Source organism: Odocoileus virginianus, chromosome 29, assembly GCF_023699985.2.
Source record: "Odocoileus virginianus isolate 20LAN1187 ecotype Illinois chromosome 29, Ovbor_1.2, whole genome shotgun sequence".
Classification (NCBI taxonomy): Eukaryota; Metazoa; Chordata; class Mammalia; order Artiodactyla; family Cervidae; genus Odocoileus; species Odocoileus virginianus.
Genome location: NC_069702.1, coordinates 37,192,853 through 37,210,846, shown reverse-complemented (window position 1 = coordinate 37,210,846; position 17,994 = coordinate 37,192,853). Strand labels below are relative to the sequence as shown.

The 17,994-nt window shown below is 36.9% G+C and overlaps 1 protein-coding gene across 33 annotated transcripts in view; it reads left to right on the top strand.

The window, feature by feature from the left end:
- The window catches only part of ADGRL3 (adhesion G protein-coupled receptor L3), a 912,058-nt gene that overhangs the window by 780,991 nt on the left and 113,073 nt on the right, over positions 1-17,994 (top strand). For all 33 annotated transcript variants that reach the window (XM_070458356.1, XM_070458372.1, XM_070458374.1 and 30 more), the window contains 2 exons: positions 1,368-1,576; positions 2,880-3,056. In XM_070458356.1, the coding sequence (XP_070314457.1) occupies positions 1,368-1,576; positions 2,880-3,056 (386 nt within the window). The remainder of the gene's footprint in view (positions 1-1,367; positions 1,577-2,879; positions 3,057-17,994) is intronic.

The following is a 17,994-nucleotide window of genomic DNA, read 5'->3' as shown; positions in this document are numbered from 1 at the left end:
AAAGGAGAAGGGGTGCCAGAGGAAGAGGCGGTTAGAGAGCATCCCCAACTTGATGGACATGAATTTGGCCAGACTTCAGGAGAGAGTGAAGGACATGGAACCTGGCATGCTGTGTCCGTGGGGTCGCAAAAAGTTGGACACAGCTTATCAACTGAACAGCAACACCCCAGAGAATGTCCTGATGCCTCTTTCTGGTTTTCTCACCCCATCTCCCCACCTGATGAACCGCTTTATTCTCATTAATATTTCTAATTGCAAATTTTATCTGTTCTTAGACTTCATGTAACTGGAATAATAAAGTGTGTACTCTTTCCGTCCCTGTTCTTTAACTCTTTATAATATTTTGTAGATTCAGTCATGATGCTCCATCTATCATTAGTTTGTTCTTTATTGATGTATAGTAATTCTGTTATTATTTTAATAAGCCATAATTTATTTATTCTCCTATTGATATTCTTTGAGTTATTTCTATTTTTGGACTTTTGTGAATAAGGTTGTTATAAACCTGCTTATACAACCTTTTCTTTCTTTGTGTATATATGTTTCCATGTATCTAGCAAGGGTAGATATATGTTTAACTTTACAAGAAATTGCCAAATATTTTTCTAAATAGTTGAACTCCCACCAATAGTATGCAGAGGTTCATTTGTTCCACACTTTTTACCAACATTAGTGTGGCTAGTCTTTTGTAGTGTGAGTTGTAGTGATTCTAGTGGGTATGAAATGCTATCTCAATATTATTTTGATTTTTACTTCCCTAATTATAAATAATGTTGACTGCTTTTCTCGTATCTATTAGCTTTTTATATATCTATAATAAAGTATAATAATGCTTTATAATAAGTTTATGTGTTTTGCCATTTTAGTATGATATTTATTATTCAACTGAGTAGCAGAAATGCTTTATGTATTTATGAGTCATATGCATTTATATTTCCTAGTTTGTGACTATCTTATTAATTTTATTAATATTTATTTTGGTAGACACAGATTTTCAATTTTGATAAAGTTTAATTTACCATCTTTTTTCTTTTATAATTAGTGGCTTTTAGGTCCTATCCAAAGAATCTTTGCTTTCCGCAGGATCACATAGATATCTGATATTTTGCTCCAGAGTCTCTTTGGTTCGAATGAGATAGGGATTGAGGTTTTTTTTTTTAGTACTAATATGTAGTTGTTTTAGTATCATTAGACTCTCCTTTCCTCATGAATGACTGGCAGTTTGGTTGAAATGAATGTTTGAATTTTATTGTGAACATATATAAATATAAATTTGATTATAGTCTGATTAGAAACAGTCTAAAAATAGTCTAAAAAGGATGTTCAAGCTGATTAATTTCTTCCCAATTTATATGTACTTATTTTAGGAGAGATCAGAGTGGCCTTTGTCCTTTATAACAACTTGGGTCCTTATTTGTCCACGGAGAATGCCAGCATGAAGTTAGGAACAGAGGCCATGTCCACCAATCATTCCGTTATCGTCAATTCTCCAGTTATTACCGCAGCTATAAACAAAGAGTTCAGTAATAAGGTTTACTTGGCTGATCCTGTGGTGTTCACTGTTAAACACATCAAGGTAAGAAAATGTTTATCCATATTATAATTGTTGTAAGTATGAAGTGTATTAATTTCCTATCATTGGCCCTATTATTTGACATATAGAAATTCATTTTCTATAAAATAGTTACTTTTTTCCACCAAAGTGAAGGAGGAGAGTCTTGTATATGTATATCAATTCAGTTCAGTTCAGTAGTTCAGTCATGTCTGACTCTTTGTGACCCTATGGACTGCAGCATGCCAGGCTTCTCTGTCGATGCATCACTAGCTCCCAGAGCTTCCTCAAACTCATGTCCATCGAATCAGTGATGCCATCCAACCATCTCATCCACTGTTGCCCCCTTCTTTTCCTGCCCTCAATCATTCCTAGAATTAGGGTATTTTCCATTGAGTCAGTTCTTTGAATCAGGTGGCCAAAGTATTGGAGCTTCAGTTTCACCATCAGTCCTTCCAATGAATATTCAGGACTGATTTCCGTTAGCATTGACTAGTTTGATCTCCATGCAGCCCAAGGGACTCTCAAGAATCTCTCTAACATCACAGTTCAAAAGTAGCAATTAGGTAAAAGTATTTATAGGTGGATTTATAAATGCTTCTCTGAAATTAAAAAGAACTAGCAATATGTTCAGTGGAACTGGGCATAGCTACACTCTGACATTACAAGTAATTATGTCCTTTGTGTGTAAATATAATTTTATGCATATGCAAAGATTGTAATGTAAATTGAACAAAAAATTTTAAAAACTGTTCTCTCAGAGAGGCTTTCCTGGTGGCTCAGATGGTACAAAATCTGCCTGCCATGCAGGATTCCCAAGTTTGATCCTGGGGTTGAGAAGATCACCTGTAGAAGGGAATGGCAACCCATAGCTCTTAGAATACTAAGTATCTTTGCCTGCAGAATTTCATGGACAGAGAAGTCTGGTGGGCTCCAGTCCATGGTGTTGCAGAGAGTCAAACAAGACTGACCAATTTTCACTTTCACTTTCTTTCACTTTCACTTTTATCATCTCAGAAGTTTATTATATACAGCAATTCTTTGCTTTGTAGGTTATATTAATTGATGTGATTCTGAGATAATACTAGTATCCCTTCAATATTATTTTTAAGTGAGTTCACCTCTAATCAAAGGGAGTAAATAATATATATTCATATATTCAAATTTATTTAGAATAGATAAGCCCCACTTAATATGAAAACATTGGTAGACACCTCCAGAAATATTGGAACATAGTGTGAAGTTTTGTTAGATGTAAATAAAATGCCTACTTAATTTGCATGGTCATAAAGTATTTATTGGCTTTATTGATTTTTGTTTTCTGTAGCAATCTGAGGAAAACTTCAATCCTAACTGTTCATTTTGGAGCTATTCCAAACGCACAATGACAGGTTACTGGTCAACCCAAGGCTGTCGGCTCCTGACAACAAATAAGACACATACTACATGCTCTTGTAACCACCTAACCAATTTTGCAGTACTGATGGCACATGTGGAAGTTAAGGTAAGATATATAGCATGCGGTGAAATTCCTTAGTGTACAATTAAGACATTAACTATAAAAAGTCTTACCTCTGCACCTATCTTGGAGAGTATTCTAACTTTTTGTAGTAATTCTATTCAAGAACTCTCTGATGTTCAACCCATACCCTAGTGAATGATTCAAAGAACTCTTTTTTTTTTCTATTATCAATATAGTCCATAATATTGAAATCTGGTATGAAACAAAATTTTGCTGATAAAATTTTCCCTGTTATTCCCTCCTTTAATGTCATACCATATCCTTATGACCTGGGCAAGATAGGACCTCAGCATTACAGGTCAGGGCAACGGAGTTAGGCAGCTCGATATCTGTTAGGCTGAAGACTAAGGAGCCATGCATGAGATCAAATACTCTCAAAATGAGTATTGGGAAAATAGCCATTAAGCACATTGTAGTAATGGTTCTGCCCATTCAGAAGACACAATTCTAAGGAAAAAATTCAGGTAATAGATTGTTTCCAAAATCATAAACATGGCTAACTTGGATGCATCAGTCTCTCTAGGTGACTGGTTGTCATGGAAGGCAGGATGAGTATTTAGATTTCAGATATAGTTAGGATATAAAAATACAAAGGGATTATTAACTTGGCTATAGATTGATAGATGGGTTGGCAACAAGAAACTATGATTGTGAATTCTCTTCTCATCTTCCTGATGTCAATAAAAAAATAGAGGAAGTATCATTGTCCAATACATCTTAAAACATAAAAACCATGGCAAAGATTTTATCTACCTGATGTCATCGATCCAATAATTTTATCCAAAATTGTCTTTGGCTCTGTTGAAGTTAAAAATGATGAAGGTGTCTTAGAGGAAAACCAAATCCAAGCCCACTCAGCACCTAATAAATTACCTTAGCTGTGTCAACACAGTCAAATTTGGTCTTTTAAGGACTACAAATGGTATTTTGTCAGAACTTCACAAATTGATCAAGCTAAGCAAGATTGGCTACACTAACAAATATTAGATTTAAACCTGGAATGTATTCGTATGAATCTAGGATTCTCTCTTTTCAGCTTAGGGTATAAATTCAAATACAGGAAAATGGATCATATTTCAAGTCACAAGAAAATACAATTTTTTGCTCAGTTCATTGCAATAACAATCTCTACTCAGTCCATTACACAAGAATCTTGACTGTGACCATTATTGTGTGTCAAAAAGAGATAAAATAGATGGAAATCAGTATTTTCCTTCAACAGTCAGTAACAAAGTATGCCCTGGATTTCTTATATCACAATCTCTTGCAGCTATGAGAGTCATTGTCATCTTGATCATGCAACATTAATCTGACACTTGAAAAATGAGAAGCAAACAGAATGATCATCCCTGAAAGTCCGAAAGGAAACACAGCAACCAAACTTACATTAGACTAATGTCTAGAAATGAAGGCTAGTGCATTCATGCACAGTGAGATATGCAATAGCCAGTTAGGATAGATATTTACATTGTCTAGTTATCAGTTTCTAATTCCACAGGAAAATCTATAAAGAAAACAAAATTGCATTGGAGAATTTTGCTTGATGAGCTTGGAAAGAGCAAGAAGAATTAGCTGAGTCTAGTTGCTGTTGCTATTAATCTGTGGTGCCCTGATGTATCTTCACTCCAGGGCTCTACCGATGTTCTGAGTTGCTCTTTTCTATCATCTGTATTATCCTTGCAATTCATTCAGTACTTCTTTCTTTTAAAGACTACTTTTCAAGCACCTAAGTAAAAATATTGATGTGTTACACAATGAAAGTGAAAGTGAAGTTGCTCAGTCATGTCCAATTCTTTGGGACCCCATGGACTGTAGCCCACCAGGCTTCTCTGTCCATGGGATTTTCCAGGCAAGAGTACTGGAGTGGGTTGCCATTTCCTTCTCCAGGAGATCTTCCTGCCCCGGGGATTGAACCCGGGTCTCCTGCATTGTAGGCAGATGCTTTACCTTCTGAGCTACCAGGGAAGCCTCAGGTTCTCAATAAATGTAACTCTCTCCTCCTGATCTGCCAGAGATACCACAAGATTCTAGCATTCCAGTGGAACTTAGGTCATTCATGATGCTTACATTTTTAAGGGGATGGGAAGGGCAGAGAAATGAAGCTTCAGTCATAATTGTGATAAGCCTTATAATTGATACCTACACTGTAATTTAGGACACAGGAAGAGTTCATCTAAGGCAGGACTGCTCAGAGAGGCCTTATCAAAAAAGTGACCTGTGCTGAAGAATAAGTAGGATGAATTTGGTAAGGTAACCTGTGTAAAATTTGCATCAGCCACATTCTTGGAACACTTTGCCTTGGGTACACTCTTCTCTCTTATCTCTTTCCTCCCTCAGCAACTGGTCCTTTCGAGCTTCCTTTGCTGATGCCTCCCCATCTCCACAGCCTCTTGTTGTTGCCCTGGCCAGGAGTGTAATCCTAGTGGTACTCCAAGCACCATCCATTTCTCTGTAGTTGATCCCGTATGGTGGTATGCTGTAACCATCATCCCATGATCCCCAGATTCTATCTCCATTTCTTAACTCCACACTCCTAGATTCAATAGTTAACTTGATAAAGCCATCTAGACTTCTAATCAGTGTCACAATTCCAGAACAACACTTGTGGTATTTTCCTATCAGTCTTTTCTTTCTTCGTAAATGGTTACTCTGTCCTTCCAAAAGCTCTGGAATAACCCATCTCCACGAAATACTGTGGAAAGTAAGAGAAAGGTCACTGGCCTCAGCCAATTTACAGTTTATCAAGGGAGAGAAGTGTTAAGACTGACTTTTGAAGGAAAGGGATGCACTAAAGTGACAAGAGGTCTTCCCAGGTGGTGCTAATGGTAAAGAACCCACCTGCCGGTGCAGGAGACATAAGAACCATGGGTTCGATTCCTGGGTTGGGAAGATCACCTGGAGGAAGGCATGGTAACCCACTCCAGTATTCTTGCCTGGAGAATCCCATGGTCTGGAGTCCATACGGTCGCAAAGAGTCAGACACAACTGAAGTGACTTAGCGCGCACACACATGAAGTGACAATATTACTGAAACCTACCTCTGTGCACCAGTACCAAACTGAATCTCAGATGCAGAATTTTGGGTGATTTAGGAAAGAACATTGCTTTACCAAGTAAAGGGAGCCACTGCAGGCTAATGTCCTCAAAACTGTGCATTCCCCACCTGAGGGGCTGTTGTGAGGAATCTTATGTTTAGAGTTTGGGGGCAGGCTTGCTGATAAGGATGAGGGTGCATACGGGGCCGGCATTCCTTCAATCCAGAGGTCATCTGGCATCAGGTGGTCTTTGGATGAGCTTCTGTGGTTTTTGAGGTTCTTCTGTGACTTTCTGTCTGCAATGAAGGAAGCTTCGTTAAGTTAACAACTTCCCTTTGGTGGGGGTTTTGGTTCTGTAGAGAACTCAAAAGACATTACTATGTATATGCCTTAAGGAGGAACCAGAACCCTTTCCCAAGGCTGCACTATTATTTCTTGACTGCTCCTTCCATATCTCTTCATCTCCTCCCTTTTCTCATTAGCAACTGTTTGAATCTGTCTTTTGGAAGTCAAGGAAGATCGCGGAGGCTGAATGAAGCCTGTTTCGTATAAGAAATGGGGGACATGGAAAGACTTTTTTGCCTGGGAACTCCACAGGGTCCTGAGCAGCCCTACACAGCTGATTAACTACTTTTGAGTTTTCTCTGCTTCTCCTGTCTATGGAAACATTTGATTTTCTTCTCTTTTAGATACAAAAGTAACCATTATGAAAGTTTATATAATATAGTTTTATACCAAACTGTGGTAGTATATATGGCATTTTTTAAAACTTTTCAGTATTGGAATCACGTGCAGATTTGTCTGCTGTTCAGTAAAATGTTGAATACACTAAATTCAAATGTCTGTCTCTTCTCCTACTAGTAATTCTCTTTGTGAACAATCTGTATGGGAGGAGTATTTTAGTTTGCAGGGTCATAGGTTTCAAACTAATTGACTAACATTTCTACTGTGGTTTTTGAGAACACAGTAACAAATGCTTTAGAAATCACTGATAGCTTTTTCCTCTACTGAAATAATAATTCTTAGGGAGAGAATTTTAAAAGTCCCCCTGATCGTTCCTGTCAGCTCAACTTGATGTCAATTTTTATTATGTTTAAAAGGCTTCATTTTCCTTAGTTTGATGCTTGCATCTCTCTTTCCCCCCTCTTTTCTTTTTAGCTTAGTATATACGATTGTGTTACCCCAACATTACCCCAGTCCAAGTATAGGTATTATTTTGCTGTTTCAGTACATTGTATTTCTTTTTAAATTAAGTATTGATTTAAAACAATTTGAACAATCTCAAACAATTTTGAAATTTTTAACTTCATACCATGGATTCTGTGTGTCAGATATTTTATAACTAGACTTTCTAGGTTAGAAGGAAATATACTGTAGGGTTCTGCAGTGGGGCATGAAGAAAAGTACTTGCTTTTCAAAAAGAGTAATTTTATTTATTTATTTTTTTTTTTCAAAAAGAGTAATTTTATTTTTAAAGTCCAAAAGAAAAGTTGAGTTTAAGAGATGATTTTATTAGTGAAAAATAGAATGTTTAATTTATGTTGATAAAGATTGTAAACTTTCATTCCCAGTTTTTTTATTCTCATTTTATATATTGTCATCTGTACTGTAATGGGTTTGAGGTGAAGGTGTGGATGGTGACTGCAGCCATGAAAATAAAAGATGCTTCCTCCTTGGAAGAATAGCTATGACAAACCTAGACAGTGTGTTAAAAATCAGAAACATCACTTTGCTGACAAAGGTCCCTCTAGTCAAAGCTGTGATTTTTCCAGCAGTCATGAGTATATGTGAAAGTTAGACCATAAAGAAGGCTGAGCACTGAAGAATTGATGCTTTTGAACTGTGGTGTTGGAGAAGACTTTTGAGAGTCCCTTGGACAGCAAGATCAAACCAATCATTCCTAAAGGAAGTCAGTCCTGAATATTCGTTGGGAGGACTGATGCTGAAGCTGAAGCTCCAGTACTTTGGCCATCTGATGCGAAGAGCTGACTCATTGGAAAAGGCCATGATCCTGGGAAAGATTGAGGACAAGAGGAGAAGGGGGTGGAAGAGGATGAGATGGTTGGATGGCATCACTGACTCAATGGACATGAGTTTGAGCATACTCAGGGAGATAGTGAAGGACTGAGAAGCCTGGTGTGCTTCAGTTCATGGGATCACAAAGAGTCAGACATGACTTAGAGACTGAACAACAAAAGTATATAATACTTTAATTGATGTATTTATTCAGAGGAAAATAAAACATAACTCACAAATTGAATACCCTTCAAATATGTAATATTCTATGAAAACAAAATGGTTTCAAAAATGTAAAATTTTATTATATAATCTTATGTATTAACTCTATCAAAATCTTTGACAATCTCTTAGAACCAAGAACTATTATTGGATTTTCTTATCAAACAATTTCATAGTAATATATTTCCTTCATAGGTTTACTAAAATCTGAAATTATTTATTTGCTAGTATGCTGATTTATTGTCTGCCTCCTCTGCCAGACCCTAAGATCAGAATTATGAACAGAAGCCTGAAAGAAATGGGAATCAGTCTTATAGATCATCTAGGGCAAGACCCTTCCAGGCAGAAGGAACAAGAACAAAATCCTGAACTGGGGGTAATTCTGATGTGAACTTCAAGAGCAGTGTAGTTGGAGTGGAAAAAAAATTTTTTTGATACTTATTTTCTCCACTCTTTATAGAACTTTAATAAAAAAAGATGAAACAGTAGTAAACACTCACATACTTCTTTTTCGAAATTACATTTAAATTTTTGACACATTTGAATTTTACTTTTCTGTGCATGTACATAACATATATATTGTATTATTTGACTCCTTGAAAGTAAATTGCTGATTTCATAATATTTAATTCCTAAATCTTGCAGCAAATGTGTTTCAGGAAAAGTCTCTACCATTAAAACACACAAGAAATTTAACTTTGACTCAGTATTATCATCTACTGTATAATTCATACACAGGTGTTCTAATTATCCTGATAAATTCCTTTATAGCCATTGTGTTTTCACTTAGGACCTACTCAAACATCGCACATTACCCTAAGCTGTGACATTTCTTTGCTCCTCTTTAGAAGTAACTCTCCCTATTTTTGTCTTTTATGAAAATGACATGTTGCAGAGTTCAGGTTATTTGTCCTATAGAATGTTTCACAATCTCAATCTTTCTGTTTCCTCATAATTAGATCCAGGTTAAATTTTTTGGGCAAAATAATACCTTGTAGGAGATGCTTTATCCTTCCCATTTTGTAGCTCACACAGTTAAGAATCTGCCTGCAATGCAGGAGACCTGAGTTCAGTCTCTGGGTGGAGAAGATCTCTTGGAGAAGGGCATGGCAACTCACTCCAGTACTCTTGCCTGGAGAATCCCATGGACAGAGGAGCCTGACGGGCTGCAGTCTGTGGGGCTGCAGAGAGTCAGGCGCAACTGAGCGACTGACACTTTCACTCCCACCGCAAAAGGAGGCCACTTATAGGAGTCACTAAGTTTGATCACCTTGTTAAAGTTACATTGTACAGGAACATTTAAGTTTTTAACTAAGAGAAATGTGGATGAGAAGTTAGTGTCTTCTGAGAAATGTCTTGTTGTTGTGTTAGAGAATGCTGTAGAAACACATGGTGGGCATGCTGTTGCTCAGTCAAGTCTGACTTTTTGCGGCCCCATGAATTGTAGCTGGCCAGCTTCCTCTCTCCATGGAATTTTCCTGGCAAGAAGACCACAGTGGGTTGCCATTTCCTCCTCCAGGGAGAAACACACAGAGGAAAGCCTTAATTTGACCTTAAGAGGTCAGAGAAGATGCTCTAGATGAAATGCCATAACTTTAAGCAAAATGAGTGACAGGGTTGAGGTAGCATGAAATGAGGTTCAATTTTTTGTGGTGTGTGTTTTCAGTAAATTTTATATTCTTTTAGAGAGTATTAGTTGCATTCTTGCTCTGATTTGTTTTACTTCTGAGATACGGTAGCATTTTTAAGCAAAAATAAAAAACCTGCAATCTTCTCAAACACATCCTAAATCCTTACCCTTAAATTTTTCAGGTTCTTGATTGTCTTCTGTAAATAAACATGGCTGAAAGTATCAGCTGGAGCTGCATCTGCAATTCTAGTGAGAAATACTTTAAAGAAAAATAAGTAATCAAGTTTATGGAGATTGCCAAAAGTAGAGATCTGATAAGGACTTCAAGCCTCAGAGAGGCCAGTGATAGTAGGAATTAATATAATTTCTTTAGTGTCTACTTACATTGTCTTATTTGATCCATAGCACCATAATAGGTATTGTCATCATAATTTATTTCCTTGTTTTATAATCTGAAGGGAAGTTAGAATAAGGAAATTTAGGAAACTTAGGGTCCTGATTCCAGCTCTTGAAGTAATTGCCTCTTCTTCTGCAGCAGATTATCTGAACTCACTGTACCCATTATTAATCAGGTAAATGAGGGTAATAAAATTATTTTCTAATATTGTCTCAGGGTTAAATTAGTGATTGAACAGCAAAATCTATTAAAATCATGTTGAGAATTATAACGATTTCTGAAAATATACATTGTTAATTCACTATATACTCAACTGCCCTCAAAACCTCTGAGCTTTGATCCTAGGAGTAGTTAACTATCACGACTCCAATATTTAATTGAGTTTCTAATAATAAATAGTTCTCTACTGGTACCTGAAAGAAAGACATTTAGACCAGTGCTTTGCATCACTGTTCAAATTGACAGATTATTTTTTTTTCACAATGAAATTGTCAAGTTATAAATAGATTTGCAGCAAGATTTCATCATAACTGCCCAAAACTTCCCAACGCTTCAAAATGGTTACGTGGACATTGTGAATTCCTGCAATGTCAGTACCACCAAATTCAATCTTAACTACAATCATAAGTTAGTACTAAGTATACATAATCTTTTCATTGATTGGATTTCTTCTTCATGTGTGAGATGATTTTTAAGATAGACCAAGTGATGAAAAGACACTTGCTCCTTGGAAGAAAAGTTATGACCAACCTAGACAGCATATTAAAAAGCAGAGACATTACTTTGCTAACAAAGATCTGTCTAGTCAAAGCTGTGTTTTTCCCAGTAGTCGTGTATGGGTGTGAGAGTTGGACTATAATGAAAGGTGAGCACCAAAGAATTGATGCTTTTGAGCTGTGGTGTTGGAGAAGACTTTTGAGAGTCCCTTGGACAGCAAGTATATCCAACCAGTCCATCCTAAAGGAAGTCAGTCCTGAATATTCATTGGAAGGACTGATACTGAAGCTGAAACTCCAATACTTTGGCCACCTGATTCGAAGAACTGACTTATTTGAAAAGACCCTGAGGCTGGGAAAGATTGAAGCTGGGAGGAGAAATATCACTATTTCCTCCTTTTATTTCCTCCTTATTATTCCTGTCTGAATAGTTTTCCATTGTGTATACTATATCTTCTTTTTCATTCTTCTGTCAATAGACCTTTATGTTGCTTCCATGTCTTCACTTCAGTACAGTTGCTCAGTCGTGTCCAACTCTTTGCGACCCCATAGACTGCAGCACCCAGGCTTCCCTGTCCACCACCAACTCCCGGAACTTGCTTGAACTTGCTCATGTCCATCGAGTCAGTGACACCATCCAACCATCTCATCCTATGTCATCCCCTTCTCCTGCCTTCAGTCTTTCCCAGCATCAGGGTCTTTTCCAGTGAGTCAGTTTTTCACGTCAGGTAGCCAAAATATTGGAGCTTCTGCTTCAGCATCAATCCTTCCAAAAAATATTCAGGACTTATTTCCTTTAGGATTGATTGGTTAGAGCTCTTTGCAGTTCAAAGGACTCTCAAGTGTTTTTCCCAACACCACTGTTCAAATGCATCAATTCCTCAGTGCTGAGCTTTCTTGGTCAGCTCTCACATCTGTACATGACTACTAGAAAAACCATAGCTTTGACTAGACAGAATTTGTCTGCAAAGTAATGTCTCTGCTTTTTAATATGCTGTCTAGGTAGGTTATAACTTTTCTCCCAAGAGGCAAGTGTCTTTTAATTTCATGGCTGTAGTCACCATCTGCAGTGATTTTGGAGCTCAAGAAAATAGTCTCTCACTGTTTCAATTGTTTCCCCATCTGTTTGACATGAAGTGATGCAATTGGATGCCATGATCTTCATTTTTTGAATGTTGAATTTTAAGCCAGCCTTTTCATCCTCCTATTTCACTTTCATCAAGAGGCCCTTTAGTTATTCTTAGCTTTCTGCCATAAGGGTGGTAGCATCTGCATATCTGAGGTTACTGATATTTCTCCCAGCAATCTTGATTCCAGCTTGTGCTTCATCCAGTCCAGCGTTTCTCATGATGTACTCTGCATATAAGTTAAATAAGCATGGTGACAATATACAGCCTTGACGTACTCTTTTTCCTATTTGGAACCAGTCTGTTGTTCCATGTCCAGTTCTAACTGTTGCTTCCTGACCTGCATGCAGGTTTCTCAGGAGGCAAGTCAGGTGGTCTGGTATTCCCACTTCTTAAAGAATTTTCCACAGTTTATTGTGATCCACACAGTCAAAGGCTTTGGCATAGTCAATAAAGCAGAAATAGATGTTTTTTCCAGAACACTCATGCTTTTTCTATGATCCAATGGATGTTGGCAATTTGATTTCTGGTTCCTCTGCCTTTTCTAACACCAGCTTGAACATCTGGAAGTTCATGGTTCACATACTATTGAAACGTAGCTTGGAGAATTTTGAGCATTTCTTTGCTAGCATGTGAGATAAATGTAATTGTACGGTTGTTTGAACCTTCTTTGGCATTGCCTTTCTTTGTGATTGGAATGAAAACTGACCTTTTCGAGTCCTGTGGCCACTGCTGAGTTTTCCAAATTTGCTGGCATATTGAGTGCAGCACTCTAACAGCATCATCTTTTAGGATTTGAAATAGCTCAGCTGGAATTCCATCACCTCCTCTAACTTTTTTTGTTGTGATGCTTCCTAAGACCTCTTGACTTTGGAATCCAGGATGTCTGCCCCTAGGTGAGGGATTACACCATCATGATTATCTGGGTCCTTAAGATCTTTTTTGTATAGTTCTTCTGTGTATTCTTGCCTCCTCTTAATATCTTCTGCTTCTCTTAGGTCCATATCATTTCTGTCCTTTATTGTGCCCATCTTTGCATGAAAAGTTTCCTTGGTGTCTTTAATTTTCTTAAAGAGGTCTCTGGTCTTCCCCATTTTGTTATTTTTCTCTATTTCTTTACATTGAACACTGAGGAAGGCTTTCTTATCTCTTTTTGCTATTCTTTGGAACTCTGCATTCAGACGGGTATATCTTTCCTTTTTCCTTTGCCTTGGGCTTCTTTTCTTTTCTCAGTTATTTGTAAGGCTTCCTCAGACCACCATTTTGCTTTTTGCATTTCTATTTTTTGAGGGGGATGTTCTTGATTGGCACCTCCTGTACAATGTCACAAATCTCTATCCATAGTTCTTCAGGCACTGTATCAGATTAATCCCTTGAATTTATTTGTCACTTCTACTGTATAATCATAAAAGATTTTATTTAGGTCATATCTGAATCATCTAGTGGTTTTAGCTACTTTCTTCAATTTAAGTCTGAATTTGGCCATGAGGAGTTCATGGTCTGAACCTCATTAGTTCCTGGTCCTGTTTTTGCTGACTGTATAGCTTCTCCATCTTTGACTGCAGAATATAATCAATCTGATTTCAGAATTGAGCATCTGGTGACATCCATGTGTAGAGTTGCCTCTTGTGCTCTTGGAAAAGGGTGTTTGCTATAACCAGTTTGTTCTCTTGGCAAAACTCTTTTAACCTTTGCCCTGCTTCATTTTGTACTCCAAGGCCAAGTTTGCCTATTACTGCAGGTTTCCCTTGAATTCCTTCTTGTGCATTCCAGTCCTCTCTGATGAAAAGGGCATGTTTTTCTTTGGCGTTAGTTCTAGAAGATCTTGTATGTCTTCATAGAACCATTCAAGTTCAACTTCTTCAGAATAGTGGTTGGGGCATAGACTTGGATTACTGTGATATTGAATGGTTTGCCTTGGAAACAAAGAGAGATCATTCTGTCATTTTTGAGATTGCACCCAAGTACTGCATTTTTGGACTCTTTTGTTCACTCTGAGAGCTACTCCATTTCTTCTAAGGGATTCTTGCCGTCAGTAGTAGATTTAAAAGTCATGTGAATTAATTTCACCCATTCCAGTCCATTTTAATTCACTGATTCCTAAAATGTCAATGTTCACTCTTGCCATCTTCTGTTTGACCACTTTCAAGTTAGCTTGACTTATGGATTTAACTTTGCGGTTTCTTATGTAATATTGTTCTTTATTGCGTTGGACTTTATTTCCATCACCAGTCGTATCCATAGCTGGGTGTTGTTCTCACTTTGGTTCCATCTCTTCATTCTTTCTGGAGTTATTTCTTCATTCTTCTTCAGTAACATATTGGGCACCTACCAACCTGGGGAGTTCTTCTTTCAGTGTCCTATCTTTTTGCCTTTTGATACTGTCCATGGGGTTCTCAAGGCAAGAATACTGAAGTGATTTGCCATTCTCTTCTCCAGCGGACTGCGTTTTGTCAGAGCTCTCCACCATGATCTGTCCATCTTGGGTGGCCCGACATGGCATGCCTCCTAGTTTCATTGGTTTAGACAAGGTTGTGGTCCTTGTGATCAGTTTGGTTAGTTTTCTGTGAATGTGCTTTCATTCTGTTTGCCCTCTGATAAATAAGGATAAGAGACTATGGTAGCTTCCTGATGGGAGAGACTGACTGTGGGGGAAACTGGGTCTTGTTCTGATGGGTGGGGCCATGCTCAGTAAATCTTTAATCCAATTTTCTGTTGATGGGCAGGGCTGTGTTCCCTCCCTGTTTTTTGTCCTGAACCCAAGCTATGTTAGGGGTAATGCAGGTAATGGTGACCTCCTTCAAAATGACTTGTGCATGCACCTTTGTATTCAGTGCTCCGACCCTGTCGCAGGCCACTGTGGACCCTTGCCTCCTCTGGAGACTCCTGGACACTCACAAGTTAGTCTGGCTCAGTCTCTCGTGGAGCCACTGCTCCCTTCTAGTGGTGCCTGGTGCACACAAGCTTTGTTTGTGCCCTCCAAGAGTCTGTTTCCCCAGTCCTGTGGGAGTTTTGTGACCAAATCCCACTGGCTTCCAAAGTCAAATTCCCCGGGGATTCTCAGTCCCTTTGCCAGATCTTCAGGTTGGGAAATTTGTTGTGGGTCCTAGAACTTTCTTAACAGTGTGAGAGTTTCTTTGGTATAACTGTTCTGCAATTGTGTTATTACTACTTAAAAAAGTTACAGTTACTACTTAAAAGGTACAGCTAATATTTAATACTAATTAGTAGTAGTGCTAATATTGTGAAAACCTATAGTTATATTTTTATTTATTCTTTTCATTTATTTTTATTAGTTGGAGGCTAATTACTTTACAATACTGTAGTGGTTTTTCCCATACGTTGACATGAATCAGCCATGGATTTACATGTGTTCCCCATCCTGATCCCCACTCCCATCTCCCTCCCCATCCCATCCCTCTGGGTCTTCCCAGTGCACCTAGATGCCCATCAGCAGATGAATGGATAAGAAAGCTATGGTACATATACACAATGGAATATTACTCAGCCATTAAAAAGAATACATTTGAATCAGTTCTAATGAGATGGATGAAACTGGAGCCTATTATACAGAGTGAAGTAAGCCAGAAAGATAAACACCAATACAGTATACTAACGCATATATATGGAATTTAAAAAGATGGTAACGATAACCCTGTATGCAGGACAGAAAAAGAGATATTTTTAACTGCTTCTTTTTGTCGTCTGTTGTAGCAAAAATCTTTATTGTATATTTAAATTTTTAGGCTATATTATTACACATTTTATAAGTGTGAGAATTAAATAAGTTAGTACAACAAAATAATTAAACAGATATGACATATGCTTAATAAAAATAATTATGACTTTTTTTCTATTTGTAGTCTTTATCCTTTTTTTGATAGTGTTAAAACTGAATATAGTGTATGGTAAAATTCACTCTAATGTGTAGTTTTCATCTTATCAAACCCATATTACATTGATTCTTAATGTCAATATAATATGATGGCATAAAAATAAATATCTTCTCAATAAAACTTTTCAGCAAAGAATACTTAGGATTTTACTTAATCACTTTGCTTAGTAGGTTTTTAGACTTGTGGATATTAGTTCCCAGCTCTCCAAAAATTCCCATTCACTTTATATGTACAGGCTTGTTCTGGTAAACCAGCTGTTTTTCAATTTGTTCCTTTGCATGTCTGAATTCACTATATAGGCTGTCCATGTCCAAAATATTCATGATTTAGAACCATTTTCAAGCACATTGAATGTCATCATAAGATAAAACACTACCAGAAATAATGGCTTTAAAGCACTTAAATAGTTGTGAAATTATGAAATAAAGATTGGAGTCCAATAAAGTTTTAGTTTTAATATAGAAATCATAAAGTCCTATTTAACATACCTGCTCTTTTCTGGTGAGATTTTTTTTGTAAACAATCTTAAATCCCAAAAATAAGCAATGTTTTTCCTTTAATTTTTTTTTTTCCCCCAATCTACATGGAAGTGCACACAACTCAGGGAGAATAAGATAGAGTATCTTTTACCAGATTCTCTATAGCCTCTTCAGAACTCATCAAAAAGTTTTGGGAAAGCATATAAATGTGTCATATTGTAATATTTTTCTCCATTGTCATCTGTCATATGTATAAAATTTAGAGAAAGACATTTTTCTTGCTCCATACTTTGAAAATAGGATTTTATGAAAGTCAGTATTATAGCATCTTGTCTATGGCCAGCCCCAGTAATAGTCATCCTAAAGGCACACGTCTCAAGGAGACTGTCTCCTTCCGTTTCTAGAAAGTGAAAAGGCTCATTGAGTGCTTCTGCACACTTTGAGGAAACTGAAAAGTGACCAAATAATTTCATTATGAATCCTCATTATCACAAGTAAGCAAATCACATCCCTTTTTAGAAGACTTTTCTACAAGGTGTACAGGACATTTAGTGGGTAAGAGCTGTTCATTTCCTTTTGTAAGGAGTTTATAGGCTGAATGACATTTTCCAAAATTTACATTTGCAGTGTCTATCAAATATGCAGATAGCTAAGCAGAGTCTGTTTTATGTCTAGACAAGGTATCAACAGTCTTTTGTGTCTTCTGAAGTTTAATCAAAATCTTTATGGAAATCAAGAAGACAATTGAAACTTCATTTTTCAAATCAAAATATATAAAACCTAGGGGAAACATTATTTTGTTTCTGTGATTCAACACATCCCATTTTTTTCATTAGTAAGATCTGACAGAATCATCTCTATACTATAAGGAAGCAAAGCATTGGTTATCAAAATTTCCCCTTTTGTCTACCCATAGGACATTTCAGTTGTAACCTCCAAATCTGAAAAAGTACATCAGGAAAAATGCACCTTTACTCAGATGTACAGACAAATCAAGGGAACAAAGCATTAATGCATGTTTACTCTTTTGGAATACTCAAGCTTATCCCATCATTAATTTCAACTGAACATTGGTGCCATTTGAGTGGAAATTTAAAAAAAAAAATGGTTTTTATCTTACAAAATCTTTCCTGTCTCATCTTAGGTTTGTGAGATTCAGCCTCTATGCATACATTCACACTTTTGCCTGGTCACAAATTAATTTCAGCATTTTGTGCAATATGCTTTGTTTTTGTTACCTCTATAATCTAATTTCATGTATCTATAATATAGCATAGTTGTTTAGCCTTCTTTCTCAGTATTGTCATGTTATTATACTATAGCTGTTCTCAGTTTCATAGTGAACTCTTAGAAAACATTGTCCCAATACTAACAATGTTAAAAATTAATTTAGCACAGTCTT